The sequence below is a fragment of the Anarhichas minor genome, unplaced genomic scaffold, assembly GCF_050575085.1.
Source record: "Anarhichas minor isolate MPS153535 unplaced genomic scaffold, ASM5057508v1 ptg000045l, whole genome shotgun sequence".
NCBI lineage: Eukaryota > Metazoa > Chordata > Actinopteri > Perciformes > Anarhichadidae > Anarhichas > Anarhichas minor.
The window spans coordinates 10,387,183-10,406,974 of record NW_027466491.1 but is presented as its reverse complement, the minus strand read 5'-3'; the positions used below and the strand labels follow the sequence as shown (position 1 = coordinate 10,406,974).

At 39.8% G+C, this 19,792-nt stretch overlaps 2 protein-coding genes across 7 annotated transcripts; one reads left to right on the top strand and one right to left on the bottom strand.

Moving 5' to 3' along the window:
* Positions 1-1,036: 1,036 nt before the first annotated feature.
* LOC142970869 (F-box only protein 15-like) lies at positions 1,037-7,449 on the top strand. Its single transcript, XM_076111314.1, has 9 exons — positions 1,037-1,227; positions 2,722-2,826; positions 3,619-3,858; positions 4,462-4,662; positions 4,909-5,032; positions 5,108-5,190; positions 5,644-5,789; positions 6,166-6,290; positions 6,993-7,449. Exons 1-9 carry the CDS (start codon positions 1,037-1,039, stop codon positions 7,257-7,259), a joined length of 1,482 nt encoding a protein of 493 aa, XP_075967429.1. The 3' UTR covers positions 7,260-7,449.
* A 1,182-nt stretch (positions 7,450-8,631) lies between these two features.
* Positions 8,632-18,402, bottom strand: LOC142971176 (zinc-binding protein A33-like). Of its 6 annotated transcripts, none has more exons than XM_076111819.1 (5): positions 18,175-18,402; positions 14,353-14,587; positions 12,712-12,832; positions 11,159-11,441; positions 8,632-10,154 (listed from the first exon to the last, which is right to left on the bottom strand). In XM_076111819.1, the coding sequence occupies exons 4-5, from the start codon at positions 11,430-11,432 to the stop codon at positions 9,541-9,543; spliced, it is 888 nt and encodes a 295-aa protein (XP_075967934.1). In that variant the 5' UTR covers positions 11,433-11,441; positions 12,712-12,832; positions 14,353-14,587; positions 18,175-18,402; the 3' UTR covers positions 8,632-9,540. The 6 variants fall into 6 exon arrangements, with proteins under 6 accessions (XP_075967934.1, XP_075967936.1, XP_075967933.1 ...); XM_076111821.1 differs by having other exon boundaries at positions 11,159-11,438; XM_076111818.1 differs by lacking the exon at positions 12,712-12,832.
* Positions 18,403-19,792: the final 1,390 nt, after the last annotated feature.

Below are 19,792 nucleotides of genomic sequence, written 5' to 3'. Positions count from 1 at the left end.
GGCCGTTAAAACGCTTCCTGTAAGTCTGTTCTCGTGGGCATGGCTCCTCAGAGATCCCTCCTCTGTCCTTGCTCCTCGCTCCTCAGAGCAGAAATAAGAGCTTTGGGACGGCCGTCACTATGGCGGAGCAGAACAACTTCCGGTTCGAGAGAGAACCGGAAGTTGAGTAAATGACAATTAAGAGACTTGGGATGTACCCTTGAGGAGAACCTTCAGGCCAAAGAGCTGATACCAGATCAGCCTGACCTCACAACCAGACAGCAGACTAGCAGGAAAGGGAAGCAGTACATGAAGCTTCTCCACTAGCTGAACACCAGACAGGTTTGGCTAGCTGGATGACGTCATGCTAATAACTTATTTAGCTTTTTAAAACAACGGGGACAGATCCAGTACGGACAGATAGGGAGTGAGGGACATGAAGCACCTGCTGAGACATGATGTATAATTATAAATACATCATTATATATATGTGTGTGTGTATTATATTATAGTGAATATTATTATATGCTATATTATTATATACATTATTATATTATACAGAATATTATTATATGATATATATATTATTATATTATACTGAGACTATAATAAGATGTCCTGACGTGTTTATCAAAGTGTTATTTTCTGCTTTTTTCATGTTGGAATAAAGGTTAAATATTTAACTGTAAAGTAGTAATACGTGTTTGATATCTTAATGTTTTTGCATTAAATCATTCTGGGATGTTTGCTGACATTGATTGGATGTGGCTCAGCCCTACAGAGAACATGTTCCACCAGCTCCACTGATGAAGATCCTTTAGTCACTGGAGCTTTAAAATATAAAAGAGGCAGAAAAATAGGGACTTTTTAAACTGTGGTATTTTAGATGAATGATTAATATTAATTTAATGGAGGAATTAAAAAGTGATAAAATACTGTAATTTAGACTAAACTAGACTGCCATCTAGCGGTTTGGATGCGCTAAAACCAATTAGTTATTTTCTTTATTGTGAAAAATAAAGCTGACCGGAAGTCGGTAAGCTTGTCAAGTTTCAAGATGGCGGCGGGACGAGGGGCGTTTTTACCGAGTTACCTGGAGGGTCTGAGGAGGAACCCCAACACGAACTTTCGCAAACCGGGTCCGGGCGAAAGAGAGCCCGGGCCGGGTGGTAACGGTCAAACGGACGGAAAGAGGGGGAAGAACCAGCCAACGGCAGCGCTATGTTCGTTTAGCGTGAACGGTTGCAGGTGACAGCAAACAATTAAGAACAAATTTACAAATCTTTGAATAATTACATTATTTTATTTATCTTAATCCTATATTTTTTGTGTGTGTGTATTTTTAACCCAGATGGCCAGAAACCAGAATAAAGGAATATAAAGCAGATTTCTCCCAAATGGTAACTCAATCTGAAGATAACTTAATGGAAAGGTAAGATACGTTTATTTATATATTTAAATAACAGCTAAATATGAACATTAATACTTCACTTTATCTTTACACAGTACATAGGTGAATATACCTTTGCTTTCATATATATTCACCTATAAATACAATGATACATGGGTGAATATATGTTAAAGCTAATGTAACATTTATTCAAATGAAGTAAAACATGCTAAGGCTCAATTTAAATAAATATAATGTAAGTTGAGTAAAAAACATGAAAGTGAAGTTTTACTTTTGTGAATTGTACATTTATTGATGTAAAACTTTGCAGAAATTAATTAGACGTAGAATATTATTTTTCATATATTGTTGTGAACCTTAATATAAGTTTTTATATTAAATAAAGTGGAGCTAACCGGGTAACATCGATGAATGATTTTAAAGACAACTTTAACCTTTTTGCCCAAAAATAAACATTTTTTTCAAGATTTACAGTCTGAATGTAAAGTTCTACTGACGATGGTTCTCCTCCAGTATTCAGTAGAACATGTGTTTCTAGTCTCTGGTCTCTGATCATGTTTCATTGTAAACAACCAATCAGCTAGTAACGTTAGCAGCACCGCTAACGGCTAACCAACTGAGGTTCACTTCAGTTACATTATGATGCCTTCAGGCTCTGCTCAGTGAACACGAGTACTGGCTGAAGGTAAATTATGACGTCCTCCTTCCTCCTACTTCTTTCCTTTTTTCCCTTCTCCTCCCTTCATTCCCTCCCTCCTCCTTTCCTTCCTTCCTTCCTACCCCCTAATCCTCCCTTCTTCCTCCTCCCTTCCTTCCTTTCTTCTTCTCCTCTTCTTCCTCCTCCTCGCATCCTTCCTTCCTTCCTACCCCCTAATCCTCCCTTCTTCCTCCTCCTCCTCCCTTCCTTCCTTTCTTCTTCTCCTCTTCCTCCTCCTCCCTTCCTTCCTTTCTTCTTCTCCTCTTCTTCCTCCTCCTCGCTTCCTTCCTTCCTTTCTTCTTCTCCTCTTCTTCCTCCTCCTCGCTTCCTTCCTTCCTTTCTTCTTCTCCTCTTCCTCCTCCTCCTAGTTTCCTTCCTTCCTTTCTCCTACTCCTCCTCTTTTCTCCTCCTCTCTCCAATGATTTTTCTCGGTCTATTAAACATCTTTTAATCACAGGTCTATTTTCGGGGAGTTTGACTGAATTGAAATAATAACATCATTTCGTTCAGTATTACTGTATACAGATGAGAGCTAGCTATGCTCCCTGTAGCATGCTGGCTACCTGTCCAGGGATGTTTCTACCCGTTCATTCTCACCTGTTGTTCAATAAACACCTGGTTACGTTCTCTGCAGGCTGCCGTCTGAGATGCTACTAAAGATTCTGTCGTACCTGGACGCCTCCTCGCTGTCCTGCATCAGCCACGTCAGCAAAACCTTCCACCAGCTCGCCTACGATGAGTAAGTCCGACACAGTTCACACATTATTCCATTTAATAGCAACGCATTTTAATCAAAAGTCATAGCTGGCTTGCGCAATGCTTGTATTTGTTTTTTTAGCATTTAACATTTCATCGAGCTGTGTTCACTGTGTGAAGCAGAAATATCTACGTAATGATGCCGAGTTGTAAAAAGTCTGAATTCATGTTTTGTTAGTTTTCTCCACAAGACGACAAACGAATCACTTTTAAAATGCTTGTCTTCTGAATGGAGCTGGGATCGATCGGTGCTATGCTAAGCTAACACTGTAGCAGCTCCATCAACACTCAACATAACGTCATCTAGACGTTAATACTGCAGCGTCTATTCATTGTGTGCAGCGTCTGGTTTATTCACGTACGTTCACACACACAGTTTGATCTCTGTAGTGAGGTGAGGTGTCGTAGAGCTCTGGGCGAACATCCACGGCGACAGGATTTACTTCCTGATTCAACAACGTCAGCGATGACAGGAGGAGCATCTCAACGCTGACAGGATGTAAAGACACAGCGTCACGCCCGGCCGCGTTTGGTGTGAACACGGCATTAGGCTTTTTTTTTATGAAGTCGACTGCGGTCTTAAACTGCGACGCAGCTGCAGACTGTTGATGTTAATGGCAGTTAGCCCAGAATGCTAACTGTATGACTGCTAAACTACATCTGTATAGTTGTTTAATCCAGCAGATCAGACCACGATGTAACTTAATGCAACAATGATAATTATAAACTTGTGTTTACTTCCCAGCAGCCAATTTCTTACGTTTCTTCCCTGTAGTGTCATATGGCATAAGATTTACATGTCAGATTTTGGGAATCCAACATGGAGGCCACAGCCGGCGGCGGGTGACGCGGCGCCGGAGGTCGACTCGGTGCCGGTGGAACGTTGGTCGGCGGGTCACTGGAAGAAGATGCACTTCAGGACCGCCACCGGACAGGATGTGAACAAGTGGAGGAGAGAGATGAGGGACGTCTGCCCGATCACCGGTTTACCCCTGAGGACGGAGTGCGTCCTCAGGTACGACAGGAAGTAACGCTTTTAAGATCTGCAGTGGATTCTACTGGTAATAAGTAAAGTCTCTGGTTCCAGCTGCTCCAGTGTGAGGATTTGCTTTGTATCATTATTATTTATATTTATTTGGGTTTTGGACCGTTTGAAGACGACAGCTTGAAACAGTTTTCTGAGTTTGTATCTACCAGGTGATTCACTGTGAATAAAATCAGCAGATTAATGGATATTAATAAGTGTTAGTTGCAGCCATACGAGCCAACATGGACTTTTGGGGAAAAAAGATAAAAGTGTTGATTGTTGCGGGTCTAGGAACCAGAGCAACCAGAACCAGAGAAACTAGAACCAGAAAAAACATATAGAACCAGACAAACCATGTAGAACCAGAGCAACCAGAACCAGACAAACCATGTAGAACCAGACAAACCATGTAGAACCAGAGAAACTAGAACCAGACAAACCATGTAGAACCATGTTCAACAACCAACATTCTTGTGAACTTGAGTTAGTCTGATATTAGCGTTTCAAGGCTCTGAGTGAAAGTAGCTCCTTATTTAAATAGACGAGACGATGAACCCGTAAACATCAGAGGTATCTGGTTCTTCTCCCCAGGAACCTGAACGTGAGCTGGGAGCTGACGGTGTGTTGTTGTTCGGGGCTGGAGATCACGATGGAGCCGAGCAGAGTGTACTTCTTCGAGTCCTCCGCCATCGTCCACTTCAGTGCAGAACACGTCCTCAGATACAATCAGATCAGAACCATCCAGCTGTACGGGGTCAGGAAGGAGACGCAGAAGAGCCCCAAAGCCAGGAGGTGAGACACAACTGGTGGTGTCACCGTTAACGTTAACCATCACAGTGTCAATAAAGTTTTACTGACGATCGTTCTCCAATATTCAGTAAAACATGTGATCAGGACGTCATCGATCTCTGATAGTGTTACTTTGTAAACTTGATCATTTAAAGTTCTATTTGCTCCACGTTTCGTTCTGATCCGCCCAACACCACACCTTCACCTCTCCTTCCTCCTCCTCCTCCTCCTCTTCTCCCTCTTCATCAGACCTGGATGGCGTTCTCTGATCTTGAACCTGGACTTGAGGACTTGTATTGATTGGCGCTTTGGGAACGATAACCTGGTCAGATTGAGGCATCTACAGCCCGGCGTCACCATCGCCACCTGGAGGGTGAAGTGTTTAATGCTCTCTTTTATTAAATATATATTACTCATTATTATAATCTATTTATGTGTTTGTGTTTAGGGTGAAGACACCATCGCCTTCATCATGGTCACCCTTCACTTCCACAAGCTGCTGGAGAAAAGTCTGCTGGGATCTCCAGTCTGGTGAGTTCACACGTTTGTGGTTCAGTGACGTTTGAGAGCTCCCTCTGCTGGTCACAACACATCACTGCAGCTCTATTTGCTCAAATGTTAAATAATGAACAGATTGTTTCGTTCTGTCTGACCTTTAGTTAATTGATACATTTAAAACCTAATATCTTCTTCCTTTGTTGTTTAGATTCTCTTTGTAGTAAATATTGTATTTGTGTTTTGTATTATTATTTATTCTGACCAAACAGTGCTGTAGGGGGCGCAACAAAGCATTTCACTAAAGGACTTGAATGGCTGATAATAGATTTTAGTAAATCTATTGATTCTCAAGTAAATACATTTCAAAGAATCAGTTCAGTTAAACTTCCACAAGCTTTGTTTGAATCTAATATTTTTGTTGCGTTCCTGGTTATGATCGTCTCTGAGGTGCTTTGCTTCATCCGTCCTTTTTGTCCCTTCCTGCAGCCCGTACGCCGAGCCAGTCGCCCTTCCTCCCGTGGATAACTCGGACCCTGAGTTCGGTCTGCACGGCTACTCGCTGCACTTTGTCCTGCACAACACCGGCACCGAGATCATGTCGGGAAACTTCCGCCACCTCTGCTGTCGCAAAGGTAATCTGATTACATGATGTAACCTGATTAACAGGTAATCTGATTACATGATGTAACCTGATTAACAGGTAATCAGGTTACATCATGTAATCAGATTAACAGGTAATCTGATTACATGATGTAACCTGATTAACAGGTAATCTGATTACCTGATCGTTTAATTTAATCTGAGTAACGTGTCATCTGGCTGGTTAAAATTTTTTATGACGTTAAATCGTGGAAATGACATCAATTAGAGGGTTGTAATCTGATCGCTATTTTCAATATTTCTAGACGTTCTACCGTCTGACTTTAACCTCAGATTAAATAAATAGCTGGAACAGTCCTGACAGAAGAAGGTGTAAATCTCTAACACCTGATGTGTTGCTGCCATCAGATCAGATCCAGGACGGTCTGGTGGAGCTGAGGGTCATCGACTTGAACAACTTGTCTGAGCACAGATCGCTGTCGGGCAACATCAAGCTGCCGTGGAAGAGCGAGTCCCTGGAGGGCTCAGTGGAGGTACGTCTATTAGTATTACTAATAGTAAAGTACTAATACTATTAACATGTTATACCTCGTTTAGTAAAACAAAAACAAAGCGTTAAATGAACATGTTTTGGTCGGTTAAACCGTAACTTCCTCGGGATTCCAGCGCCACAGACTTACAATAATAAGTGTGTTTCCTGAACTATTCCGTAGAAATGGTTCAATAAAAAACTATCAATAAATGACTAGTTCTTCACAGACCTGGACAAGTCCTGGAATTTGAAAATAGCATTTTCCAAGCCTGGAGAAAAAACTGAATGTTTTAGAAAAGTCATGGAAACGTTCGTCTCAAATAGCTGTAAAAAAGACTTCATGTGGTTAAATTAATATCGACTGAGAACAATGTATATTTATGAAACGGTACGTAAATGTTCGGGCAGATCAATTTCGTCACTTCATGTTGTAACGACTCCGAACTTTTTATTCTTAATTTTCATGAAGATTTGCCTCAAAAGCATAAAAAAGTTTTATAAATCTGTTAAATGAGTTTGAGTCCTGAATAAAGTGAGCACACATGAAAACAACTGAAATATGGATTCAGTGTGAACCAGCGAACCTGAACACGGTCGTAGACGTCTGTTTCAGGTTTGTTTTCTAGCTCAGCTGTTCGGTGGGGGGGGGGGGGGTAAAGGGTTCGCATCCCTTTTTATTTCAGCTGTGACGGTTCCTCCGTAGAACTGCTGCATCATGACTCTGACTCTGCTGGACGAGTTCCAGAAACCCTTCTGGTGCGTCAGCTCGTCCATTTTCATCTTGGGCACCAAGTGGCCGCTGATCGTCGACTACGGCGGCGAGCACTTCCTGATGCACTTCTACGAGCCCGAGGGTCACGTGAAGATGAAGCTGGTCTGGCTGGAGGAGCAGAAGCAGTTCTTCGTCGTCAGCCTCGTCCTCTACGTTCCTGTCGCCAAAGTCAACGAGCGCTTCAGCAGAGCGTACTGAAGCTGAACATGTTTCAGATCTGCAGTTGTTCACAACAAATCCCGTCGTAGTTTATGTCGAGCTTATGCGGTTGCAGCTGCATTCGTTCGTTTTTGTATTTTGTTCACAATGCAGGTCGTGTGTCACTGCTTTTGTTTCTATTAAATGTGATGTGTAAATGTATCAGTGACTGGATCCTGGAAAAGCATTCAGTGCCACATTTCATTTTGGATTTCAGTTACATATTTTAGTTTGTTGTACAAAGAGCGAGTTACATTCTGTGAGAATGGAAATAAAGAAGATTTATTCATGAGTCTGATGAGTTTGGACTGTTTTTCAGGAGAAAAATACACATTTTATTGAGGAAAAGCCTCTAAAATGAGTTTATTGTTCATTTGTTACCGGTACAGGAAGTGTGTCACTGTTGTTTTTCTTTCTATTACACTTGTTGAGTAAACGTAAAAAGTGCAAAATGTAATTTGCAAATAATATCAGTGACGAGGAGATAAAACAGACTAGATATACTATATATTGAATTTCAGGATTTACTCATTTATTAATTTCAAAAACACAAACAAGAATAAACTGCTTCTTATAATATCTATAAATGGCAACATTTACAATGCTCAGAAAATAGTGAAGATCTTTGTAAGGATCATTAATATCAATAAAACAGTGAGGTGCAGATCCAAAATACCCAACTGAACAGATCAAATCATGTCAAACATTCAGAGCATATTGATTAGTGTGATTGTTGTGAACTTGCATTGATTTTCTTATTGACAACTGTTGTGTTTTTAAACTAATCTTACAGTGAACCACTGTATTTATATCCCAGCTGTGTATATAAAACAATCTACATTTCAAAATGGTCAGCTTCATATTTCATTGAAGTCTGTGGAGACGTTTAGTCCCATTCTATTTATAACTTGGGCCTCGAACATTTCCATTGAAAAATTCTTACTTTTGCACATTTATCATCTTTACTAAAGCTCATCTGACATTCATATTTAATCAGTTATATAATGCAATTCATTGAAGTCTACTGCAGACTGTTTCAAAGCCTCCATTTACAACACATCTGTATTTCAGATATTAAAGTGAATTAGTCTTCATGTAATTAAATAAACCATCTCAAAATCTGACCAATCACATCGATGTTCTTCTGGAAGTTCTTTGGAAAAGTTTGCCACCTCTACTATTAGAACTATTAGAAATCATTTATTTTTATAAATGAAGACAAAATGATCAGTTAATTTATAACTCTTGAATTATATTATGTCATTTTTGTACAATATTTGTGATACATTAACCATAAATTCATATTCTGTAAGAATGAAACTAAAATATAAAACAAACTTCAGCTTTTGCTGTTTTCACAAAAAATAACTAATTTCATTTTGGAAAAAAGTTCTTTATTTGTAATTTGTTCATAATGCAGCCAGTCTGTGTCACAATATTATCAACAGAATATTGATTCCAATGAAGCACTTCAGTTTCAATAAAATAAAAAACAGGCAGAATGTTTTGTATTTCATAAAAGTCCAACATTTCAAAATAAGAAAAAATAAAAATCAGATTATATTGATTACATCTGACAGCATTACATTGTAATAAAAAAGTGCCCACATAAATGAAATATCAGACTTTCAAAAGATGAGTTAGTCAACACAACTTAAATCAAAAATCATTCAAGTCATCCGTCAATTTTATCCGTTAAATACCCGTTTACTACCATTTACAAGTCTCGAAGATGAAATAAAGATTATATTATTCAATCATTTGTAGCCACTTTCAATTCAGTATTTTGTTATTATTATATTCAACACTGGTTTACATTTGGAGCACATATTGGACTTGTTGATGAGTCAGAGTGGATAATGTGTTGTTTAACAAAATCAAAAGATATAAAAGAAAAGAGCAAAAATAAATGAATGAAGCAATTACAAAATTCACCAGAATTTGAAATAAAGTTCATACAATAGAGTAAATACCACACATTCTATTATCAAGTTGTTCACACCCATTGGACATTCAAAGATATGTTTTCACTTTTTTTGTTATTAGACCTTTAACTTCTCTAAAAGGAGTTTTCTTGCCAACAAAGAATGCATTAGTGCTGATGGAGTACAAGATACATACAAAAGTCAAACCTGCTCATCCAAACATATCACTGCAAGTGGTTAATAACTCCACTGGTGACTTTAAGGTGAGACGATAGAGACAATTATTACTCTTGTAGGTACTGCATGCTCAGCACAACTCTGGCCAAGCTTATCAGAACTCTGATCAACTAGAATGATTAATCGTTTTGACTGACTGGACAAACGATCAACGGGGCAGAGTTTCTACCACCTTCGTTAATAAAGGGACTGAAGTATGGGTAGATCTTCTCAGTGAAGGAGCAGCCGGTGAAGGAGTAGAGAAGATCTGCAGCATCTACGTCATAAAAGGAGATCAGACCCTCCTCATAATCCACAAACACGCCCACCTTCTGAGGATACGACTTCAGGGAGAGTTTCACTGACGGTTGATCAATAGCCACATACTCATCTCCATTCCTCAACCACAGCACCCAGTAGCCAACTTTAGGACTCAATCTGATATGTCCCTTCCTTTCAATCGACTCTTTGGCAACTCCTAAGTCCCAGGCAGTCTTGTCTTTAACCTGAACCTCGTAGTAAAATCTTCCTGATGAGAAACTCTGCTTTCCTAAGACGTTCACACATCTGTTAAATCTCTTAGAGTTCTCCGGTAGTTCCTTCCTCACATCACTGTGATGTACTTGTTTTCCATCACCAGACAGGATGAGATTAGGATAAGCTGTATCAGGATCCAGAGTCACATCCACTGCAAACTGCTGGATCCACTTTAGTTTAGGGTTCTTTCTTTTAATCTTTTCTTCTCGGGGAACATCTAAAACAAGGCAGAGAACACACAGACTTTAATCATAAAATTCAAAATTTAAGAAACAAAGGTGTGACCTCATCATAAAGTGTACCACAGAGCTCAAAAGAGGAAACAGATTGAATTTCAGTTGGTTGTTCTGCCTCAAACAATAGAACTGCAATGTGTTTTGTTCTCATAAAGCAAATTCAGGAAAAGGGGGCACTCGAGTGGTAAAACAGCTAAACCGTCACCTCAAGTCTTGTGGTGGATTTTGAGAGGTACCGACTCGGTATGTTTAGGTTGACTTGTTTTAACTGCCATGAAGGTTATTCATCTCATTGTTTAGTATGCTTGTTGATATGTTGTTGTTTAGTATGGTTTGTTTATGTCAGTATGGGTTTTTGTTTTGTTTTGTATAAAAGGGGGGAACTATTGTTGCGTGCTGTGTTGCACTGGGACAGGTTTGACCGTGGCACAGTGACAGCAGGATGACACGTGAAGCCACATAAGTCACTCAAAGTGGTAAAGTAAAGTAAACTGAAAGTTAAAGTGTTACGGTACAAGTTAAAGTGATCATCTTTGATTGACTCATTCCCTCTCGGTTGTGTGCAGCCAGTGAGCTACGTTACGCATGTTAAATCTGTCATTGTGCACATTTGCGTTTAAACTGTGTTTATGTCATTTTAATGTCAGATTGTTTGTATGTCTAAATGTAATTGATACAGTTAGACGGTGGATAGATAGAGTGGTGTAAAAGGAGGAATAAATCCAACAGTAGAAAAGAACTAAAGGTGTCGTGTATTTCCTGGAGGGAGTGATACACCTTCAACCAAAGATTGATGATTGAGAATTCATTGTTTGGTCATATCTGCTGCCATATATGTTGTGAGAGCTGATCACCATCTCACCTTACCTATGATCATGACCATATGGTGGCGTTTCTATCAATAGATTGTTCATAACTCATGTAGTCATTTATGAGTGTGACACTATTTTTCAGATGTTTCTATTCTTACATGTCGCCAACTTACCAATGCTGAAATTCTGGAAACGCAGCACCAGATCATTCCTGCCGATCATTTCCAAAATCTTCGTGGTTACCTTCGTAGCTCCAGGACCCTGATATTTCTGGACCATTAGATCCGCCGCGTCCTGCCTTTTTGCGTTCTCCAGCTGAGCCACTGGGATGCCTGAAAGGCCTTCCAGGACATCGTCCTCCTTCAAGTACCACTTGAATTTATCAAACTCTTCTTCTCTTAAGTCCTGCAGAGTTTTTAAGAGCTGCTCTTTAAGTTTCAACGTCATGGCTGCCTGCTAAAAGTAAAGGACAATTCTGAATCAGTTTTATTTTCTGAGGAAAAAAATAAAAAAATAGAATCTCCTCCGCTGCAACTTCACAACTGTTCAAACTCCAAAGGAACAAGATCGAGATGTCGTCAAAGATGGAAGAGCAACCCTTCTAAATACTTAGCTATGAACAGAAATTCAAACAGAGATTCTAGTGGCACAAATTTGTCTTTCATATGAAATAATTATGTCTAATTTATAATGTTGCTCCATGTTTTTATAAATAACAGCCAGTACAATAAAGTGCTGCTCTCCTCTTGTATTCCAGTATTATTTACTTTTATACAGGAAAACAATAAATGGGGCTCAAACAATAAACTTTGTAAACGCTTTTACCTCACATACCTCTACAGGAGTTCATGAACATTAACTCTGGATGAAAATACAACAGAGTATTATTTACTCTTTAATAATTAAAGGTTGTGCTTGGTACTTAAGATCTATCTCTTACACAAACATCAAATTTACTTTAAAAATGAACACTAACAAATCAAAGTCTTCTAGATTATGGGTCAATAAATGATGTCAACACACGTCTCTCTCTCCTTTCATCGGTTTCGTTGTTTGTTCTCTCACTCGTAGCTCTGCCGGGTGGCTGTCTCACTGGAGAGCATTTATGATTTTGATTGTTTACAGTTTCTTTGTGAACTTTACAATAGTTGTGCAGAACAAAATAAGCATGAATAAGAAAAGGAAAGTCCTCAGTTTTGTGTCCATCGTCCCCCTCAAAGCCTCAAACCGTGACTTCAGACGTCCGCTCTGCAGCACTGATAACGCCGATGGACACGTTGCTCACTGATCTCTCCAATAACAGCTGCTTCCTCCGCATGTCGGCATTAGTAGAATTATAAAATACAGAATTTAACTGCACAACAGCTGTTAGTACAGACAACAAGATCAGCCACACCTGTAATCCTTTATCCATGTTGACATACCCACTGGTAGTCGATCGATAATCAAGGCCGGTGTTGTGACGAATCAGAGAAGGAAAAGTCGTGACCACTTAAACCCAATTACCCAAATGTCCCCGTTTCTGCCCGTCCACACTGCAACACAACCCTGGAGTTTTCAAACTAAAACGGCGTCGTTAGCGTTTTCAAACATCTCTGTTTAAGGGCTCTAAAACGTAGCAAAAGATATGCGTTTTAAAACGACACGTTAAAGTGTGAATGTATGGAACCAAATCCAGGCCAATAGTTTTGATCATTTGAAAAAAATGTAAATGATCAAAACCTACGTTTCCTGAAGGCAACGTGGTTGAGGAAGCTCCTCGGCCTTCTTTGTTATGCTGTCACTCATGAGTACACGCCCCTCTCAGTTTATGCCACGCCCCCCCAGGCCAGATCAAGATCATAAATCTGAAACGGAAAAATAAGATTTGAGACGGTAAAAAAATAGATCTGAATCTGAAAAATATAAGACCTCAAATATCAAAATATATATGAAAGTGAAAAATTAAAATAAATATTTTATTCAAAATAATTCCAGAACTGAATCAAAGTTATATTTAACCCCAAACACATTTCCTTCTCTTAGTTTTTAATTTGAATAAATGATTGTATTTTTCAGTTTATGTAAACTTTCAGTTTACATTTTTTTGTTTAAATGATCAAAACTATTGTTGTCATGATGTTTCCTGTTCTTTCACTCTTGATACAAACCTTTTTTCAGAGAAAGAGGACAGATTCTCTTTGCCATCAAGTCGACTTCATGCCGGATACAAGGACCAGAATTCCCTTGACTTCCAGAGGACGTTCTCTGCCACAGAGAGGGTTTATGGCGCACAGCTTGGAGCTGCGCAGCCTGAGTTCAACCAAGACACTCAGAAGGACCACGTCGACCATTAACAAGTCATCTCACCGTAAGGGCTGACTTAGGGTGTCTGGGCTTCGTTAGGTCATTGTGTGTTATTAACTTGTTTGTGTTCTGAGTTACTGTATTGTTATGACTGTGACTATCATTTAAAAACCAGAACCGCCGGTTTCGACGTGACAAGTTAACAGTTTCCGTATTCCACGGCTGCAGTGAGGCTCTGCCTTGCTTTGAGTGAAACTACCCCTCCCTTTTCTTTTTTCAACCTCTCGCCTCTCCCCCAAACACACACAACTACATGCACACACGCACACACACACACACACAACTACATGCATGCACACACACAGACACACACACAACTACATGCATGCACGCACACACACACACACACACACACACACACACACACAAATACATGCACACACGCACACACACACACACACAACTACATGCATGCACGCACACACACACACACACACACACACACACTCTCCCTCTTACCACAGTTAGCGTGCTCATGACTGCATAGTATTTGTTGTTAGTTTAGATATTAGTTGATTAGATCATCATTATTAGAGCTTAATAAACTCTGTTGTAATCTGTGATTACTTTGTGCATGTATTGTGATAATATCTGATATGTGATCTGACGCTGGAACTCAAACCTTCACCTTCACTCTGAATGTGTAACAGTACTCAGACTATTAACCCTGTGAGTGAACACTAATTATGAGACTTAGTTTATCGTTTGGTTATTGGTCCCTGTTCTCAGGGTGGTGCCCCGTTATTATTAATAACCATTAATAATCTTACTGACATTAATAATTATATTGATGTCAATAATTTAGTTCTTCATATATGCTGATAACTCAAACACTCCTTTTAGTTTCCAACACTATGACAAGATGAACTTTTATTTATCTCAGAAGGAAATTAGGTCATGGCTGGAGAATGATGTTACAAGTAGACAGCAGAGACAATGAGTAGGTACACACCTTCAAATAGAAACTAGACGTGTAATATACATTCAAACAATGCACCATTTAGTACAGAAAATAACTCACCTTGCTAGATTCAGCACCTCCTTTGAGTCATTCAGCTCTATTAAGATGAACAACACATCTAGAATATTCTGTCCAACAGTTCTTGTGAGCTATTCTAACACTGACCGTACAGGTTTGTCAGTCGGTGCTCACCGTCTTGGTCTCAAAACTTCCTGTTAAAGAAAGTGGAGCGTGTCTCCTCCTCCTTTAAAGAGCTGGTTCACATCAGGTACACAGGAAGCTCACAGCTTCAGACCTGTGAACATGTGGAGAGAATACAGTATGTAGCATTTAGCATGTAGCAACTCTCCATCTAACATATTTATTTCATCCATACCATCAACAATCCACAAGTACACTCAATACTCATTCTAACATACACGTTTTAATGGAGGTATAGCAGGTTGAGACTAATTCAATATAACACCTCATTCTCTGGGGTCGGGGAGCTCTGTTGCACATTGACCTGATGGTGGCGCTACTGCAACAAATAAAGTTTAACGTTTTGGAAAATCCTAAAAAACCAGTTGTACAGGCCGGCCGTAGAAATAGAAGAAGAGCACAACTGACATCTAAATGTTTTCCTGGGTAATTTGATGAGTACAAAAGAAAAGGGCTATTGTTGTTAGTTGTTATGGTAACAACCAGTGGAGCTGGTGGAACATGTTCTCTGTAGGGCTGAGCCACATCCAATCAATGTCAGCAAACATCCCAGAATGATTTAATGCAAAAACATTAAGGTATCAAACACGTATTACTACTTTACAGTTAAATATTTAACCTTTATTCCAACATGAAGAAAACAGAAAATAACACTTTGATAAACACGTCAGGACATCTTATTATAGTCTCAGTATAATAATTTTCTTATTTTGAAAGTCCGTGGAGGAAGTCTTCAGCAGACTACGTTGATGCAGCTTGTGAGAGACGTTTAGATAAACAAAAGCAAGACAAGCAGCGTTACAACGAGCACCAGCTGTTGCTCTGCCTGGAGACTACTGGACATGCTGCGGTAAAGCCAGCAGACACTTACATTTTAGTGCACCTATATGCTGACATTCACGGTAAACTCATTCAAACGGCACAGGTCGGGAGCGAGCGAAGGACTTTGAAAGTTAGCGGAAATATTAGCGTGAGACAACATCCGGTTTCTTCAGACGAACATCCGGTTTTCAGAATAAGATGCCAACAAAGTATGAATTATATTCACATTAAGTATAAAACATGCTACCTGCATCTCGTGAGTTAAAGGGAAAATACACATATGATATAAGCATGATATAATATAAGAAATATGATCGCTACTGTGTAAAGGGAATACTGCTGTTAAAAAGCACCTTATTTGTTTTAATAAGTGTTTGCAAACCAAATGTTATTGACCTTTTGTTCATATAGCAGTACTTTTAAAATAAAAGTGTGCAATACACTACTTTTGAATTCATTATTGAACTTTGTCATAACAATGAGATTAATCGCAAAAAATCCATGCGATTCATCGCGATTAAATATTTTAATTGTTGCCCAGCACTAATTTTAATACATTATTGTATTTTTCAAAGTTCAAGACAAAAATTTCAACCTTCAGTTTACATTTTTTTTTTTTTTAAATGATCAAAACTATTGTTGTCATGATGTTTCCTGTTCTTTCACTATTGATACAGACCTATAGTTTAAGTTTAATTCACATTGTTGGCATTCAATCCACATCAGCCAATAACTGTAGTTTAGCCTGTGCAGATAAAATATATAAGACCGGGTCAAGCTGCTGAGTGTCGGCTCCTTGCTTGGCTGAGAGGATTTAAATGCATCTGAAAGCTATCGTTGGCATCTGATTATGTGCTCTGAAACAAAGGGATCTGACTGAGGCCTGTATGTTCATCCGAAGGCCTGATCTGAGTTTGTTGATAAGAGCCAGCTCCAAGGAATGTTTAGATGCGAAAGCAAGGACGTTCTCTGCCACAGAGAGGGTTTATGGCGCACAGCTTGGAGCTGCGCAGCCTGAGTTCAACCAAGACACTCAGAAGGACCACGTCGACCATTAACAAGTCATCTCACCGTAAGGGCTGACTTAGGGTGTCTGGGCTTCATTAGGTCATTGTGTGTTATTAACTTGTTTGTGTTCTGAGTTACTGTATTGTTATGACTGTGACTATCATTTAAAAACCAGAACCGCCGGTTTCGACGTGACAAGTTAACAGTTTCCGTATTCCACGGCTGCAGTGAGGCTCTGCCTTGCTTTGAGTGAAACTACCCCTCCCTTTTCTTTTTTCAACCTCTCGCCTCTCCCCCAAACACACACAAATACATGCACACACGCACACACGCGCGCACACACACACACACACACACACACACACACTGCATGCACGCACACACACACACAACTACATGCACGCACACACACACACACACACACAACTACATGCACGCACACACACACACACACACACACACACACAACTACATGCACGCACACACACACACACACACACAACTACATGCACGCACACACACACACACAACTACATGCACGCACACACACACACACACACACACAACTACATGCATGCACACACACACACACACACACACACTGCATGCACGCACACACTCACACAACTACACGCACGCACACACACACACACAACTACATGCACGCACACACACACACACAACTACATGCACGCACACACACACACACACACACACAACTACATGCATGCACACACACACACACACACACACTGCATGCACGCACACACTCACACAACTACACGCACGCACACACACACAACTACATGCACGCACGCACACACACACACACACACACACACACACACTGCATGCACGCACACACTCACACAACTACACGCACGCACACACACACAACTACATGCACGCACGCACACACACACACACACACACTCTCCCTCTTACCACAGTTAGCGTGCTCATGACTGCATAGTATTTGTTGTTAGTTTAGATATTAGTTGATTAGATCATTATTATTAGAGCTTAATAAACTCTGTTGTAATCTGTGATTACTTTGTGCATGTATTGTGATAATATCTGATATGTGATCTGATGCTGGAACTCAAACCTTCACCTTCACTCTGAATGTGTAACAGTACTCAGACTATTAACCCTGTGAGTGAACACTAATTATGAGACTTAGTTTATCGTTTGGTTATTGGTCCCTGTTCTCAGGGTGGTGCCCCGTTATTAATAACCATTAATAATCTTACTGACATTAATAATTATATTGATGTCAATGATGTAGTTCTTCATATATGCTGATAACTTAAACACTCCTTTTCGTTCCCAACACTATGACAAGATGAACTTTTATTTATCTCAGAAGGAAATTAGGTCATGGCTGGAGAATGATGTTACATCTCAGAGGGCCCAAAAAATGTATGATTGCACAGCTGGAGACCCACTGCAGGGCTTAATGATGGGCCTGAACAATGTTTAATATGAATACTGGGCTTCCATAGGAGCGCTCACCCAACTTTTATCACACTTTACTGTGTGTCTTCATAAGTGAAAGTAGTCAACTGAAACCACACCCTGCTCTAATCTCCTCAAAACCATCATCTCATGCTGCATCATTGTGTATTCACACTTTAACTCTTATTCTGTAGCACATCTTTTTGCTGAGAACCGTATAAAAGTCACACACTAGTATAGTACTGATCATTTTAGAGGCTGGGTTGATTTAACCCAGCCTCTAAAATACAAAGTAGACAGCAGAGACAATGAGTAGGTACACACCTTCAAATAGAAACTAGACGTGTAATATACATTCAAACAATGCACCATTTAGTACAGAAAATAACTCACCTTGCTAGATTCAGCACCTCCTTTGAGTCCTCCAGCTCTATTAAGATGAACAACACATCTAGAATATTCTGTCCAACAGTTCTTGTGAGCTATTCTAACACTGACCGTACAGGTTTGTCAGTCGGTGCTCACCGTCTTGGTCTCAAAACTTCCTGTTAAAGAAAGTGGAGCGTGTCTCCTCCTCCTTTAAAGAGCTGGTTCACATCAGGTACACAGGAAGCTCACAGCTTCAGACCTGTGAACATGTGGAGAGAATACAGTATGTAGCATTTAGCATGTAGCAACTCTCCATCTAACATATTTATTTCATCCATACCATCAACAATCCACAAGTACACTCAATACTCATTCTAACATACACGTTTTAATGGAGGTATAGCAGGTTGAGACTAATTCAATATAACACCTCATTCTCTGGGGTCGGGGAGCTCTGTTGCACATTGACCTGATGGTGGCGCTACTGCAACAAATAAAGTTTAACGTTTTGGAAAATCCTAACAAACCAGTTGTACAGGCCGGCCGTAGAAATAGAAGAAGAGCACAACTGACATCTAAATGTTTTCCTGGGTAATTTGATGAGTACAAAAGAAAAGGGCTATTGTTGTTAGTTGTTATGGTAACAACCAGTGGAGCTGGTGGAACATGTTCTCTGTAGGGCTGTGCCACATCCAATCAATGTCAGCAAACATCCCAGAATGATTTAATGCAAAAACATTAAGGTATCAAACACGTATTACTACTTTACAGTTAAATATTTAACCTTTATTCCAACATGAAGAAAACAGAAAATAACACTTTGATAAACACGTCAGGACATCTTATTATAGTCTCAGTATAATATAATAAAATATATATCATATAGTAATATTCACTATAATATAATATGTATATCATATAATAATATTCACTACGATATAAAACATACACACACACAGCTACTAGAGAAGCTTCGCATGTACTGCTTCTCTTTCCTGCTAGTCTGCTGTCTGATTGTGAGGTCAGGCTGATCTGGGATCAGCTCTTTCACTGCAGTTTCTCCGCCAAAGTTCTCAAACAGGTCTTGGAGGAGAAGTGCCGGCGCTCACCTGTAGAGACTAGTCCTGACGAGAACGCGCAATTTGGGATGATACAGATTCTGCCCCAAGCGGAATCTATTTGAGGACGCTGATTGGCTAAATTGTATGTCACACATTTATGTCTTTAATCAGCAATTGGCTAAACTGCTTCATAGACCCGCCTCCTGTGGGCGCTGCTGAGACGTGCAGACGGGTGGAGAGGACCTGCAGGAAAAGCATATATTTTACACAGATATCATATTGTACACATATTACTGGGTGATTCCATATTTCAAAAACACAAATATTGACAATTTGTATAATTTATTTTTTTATTATTTGTGGCTCAAGGAGGGTCGGCGCCCTAGCGCCCTCTATTGACCAGCCGCTACTGGTAACAACACACGTAAAGTGTTGGGCGGCTAGTTAGCTAGGTAGGCTAAGGTTAGCTTGTTCTTCTCCAGGAACCAGAAACTCAAATAATAACCTCTAATATCAATGGCAACATCAAGACATTGCAGTAGGAAGTAAAGTCTTTTAAAATAATTCCTGATCTTTATGAT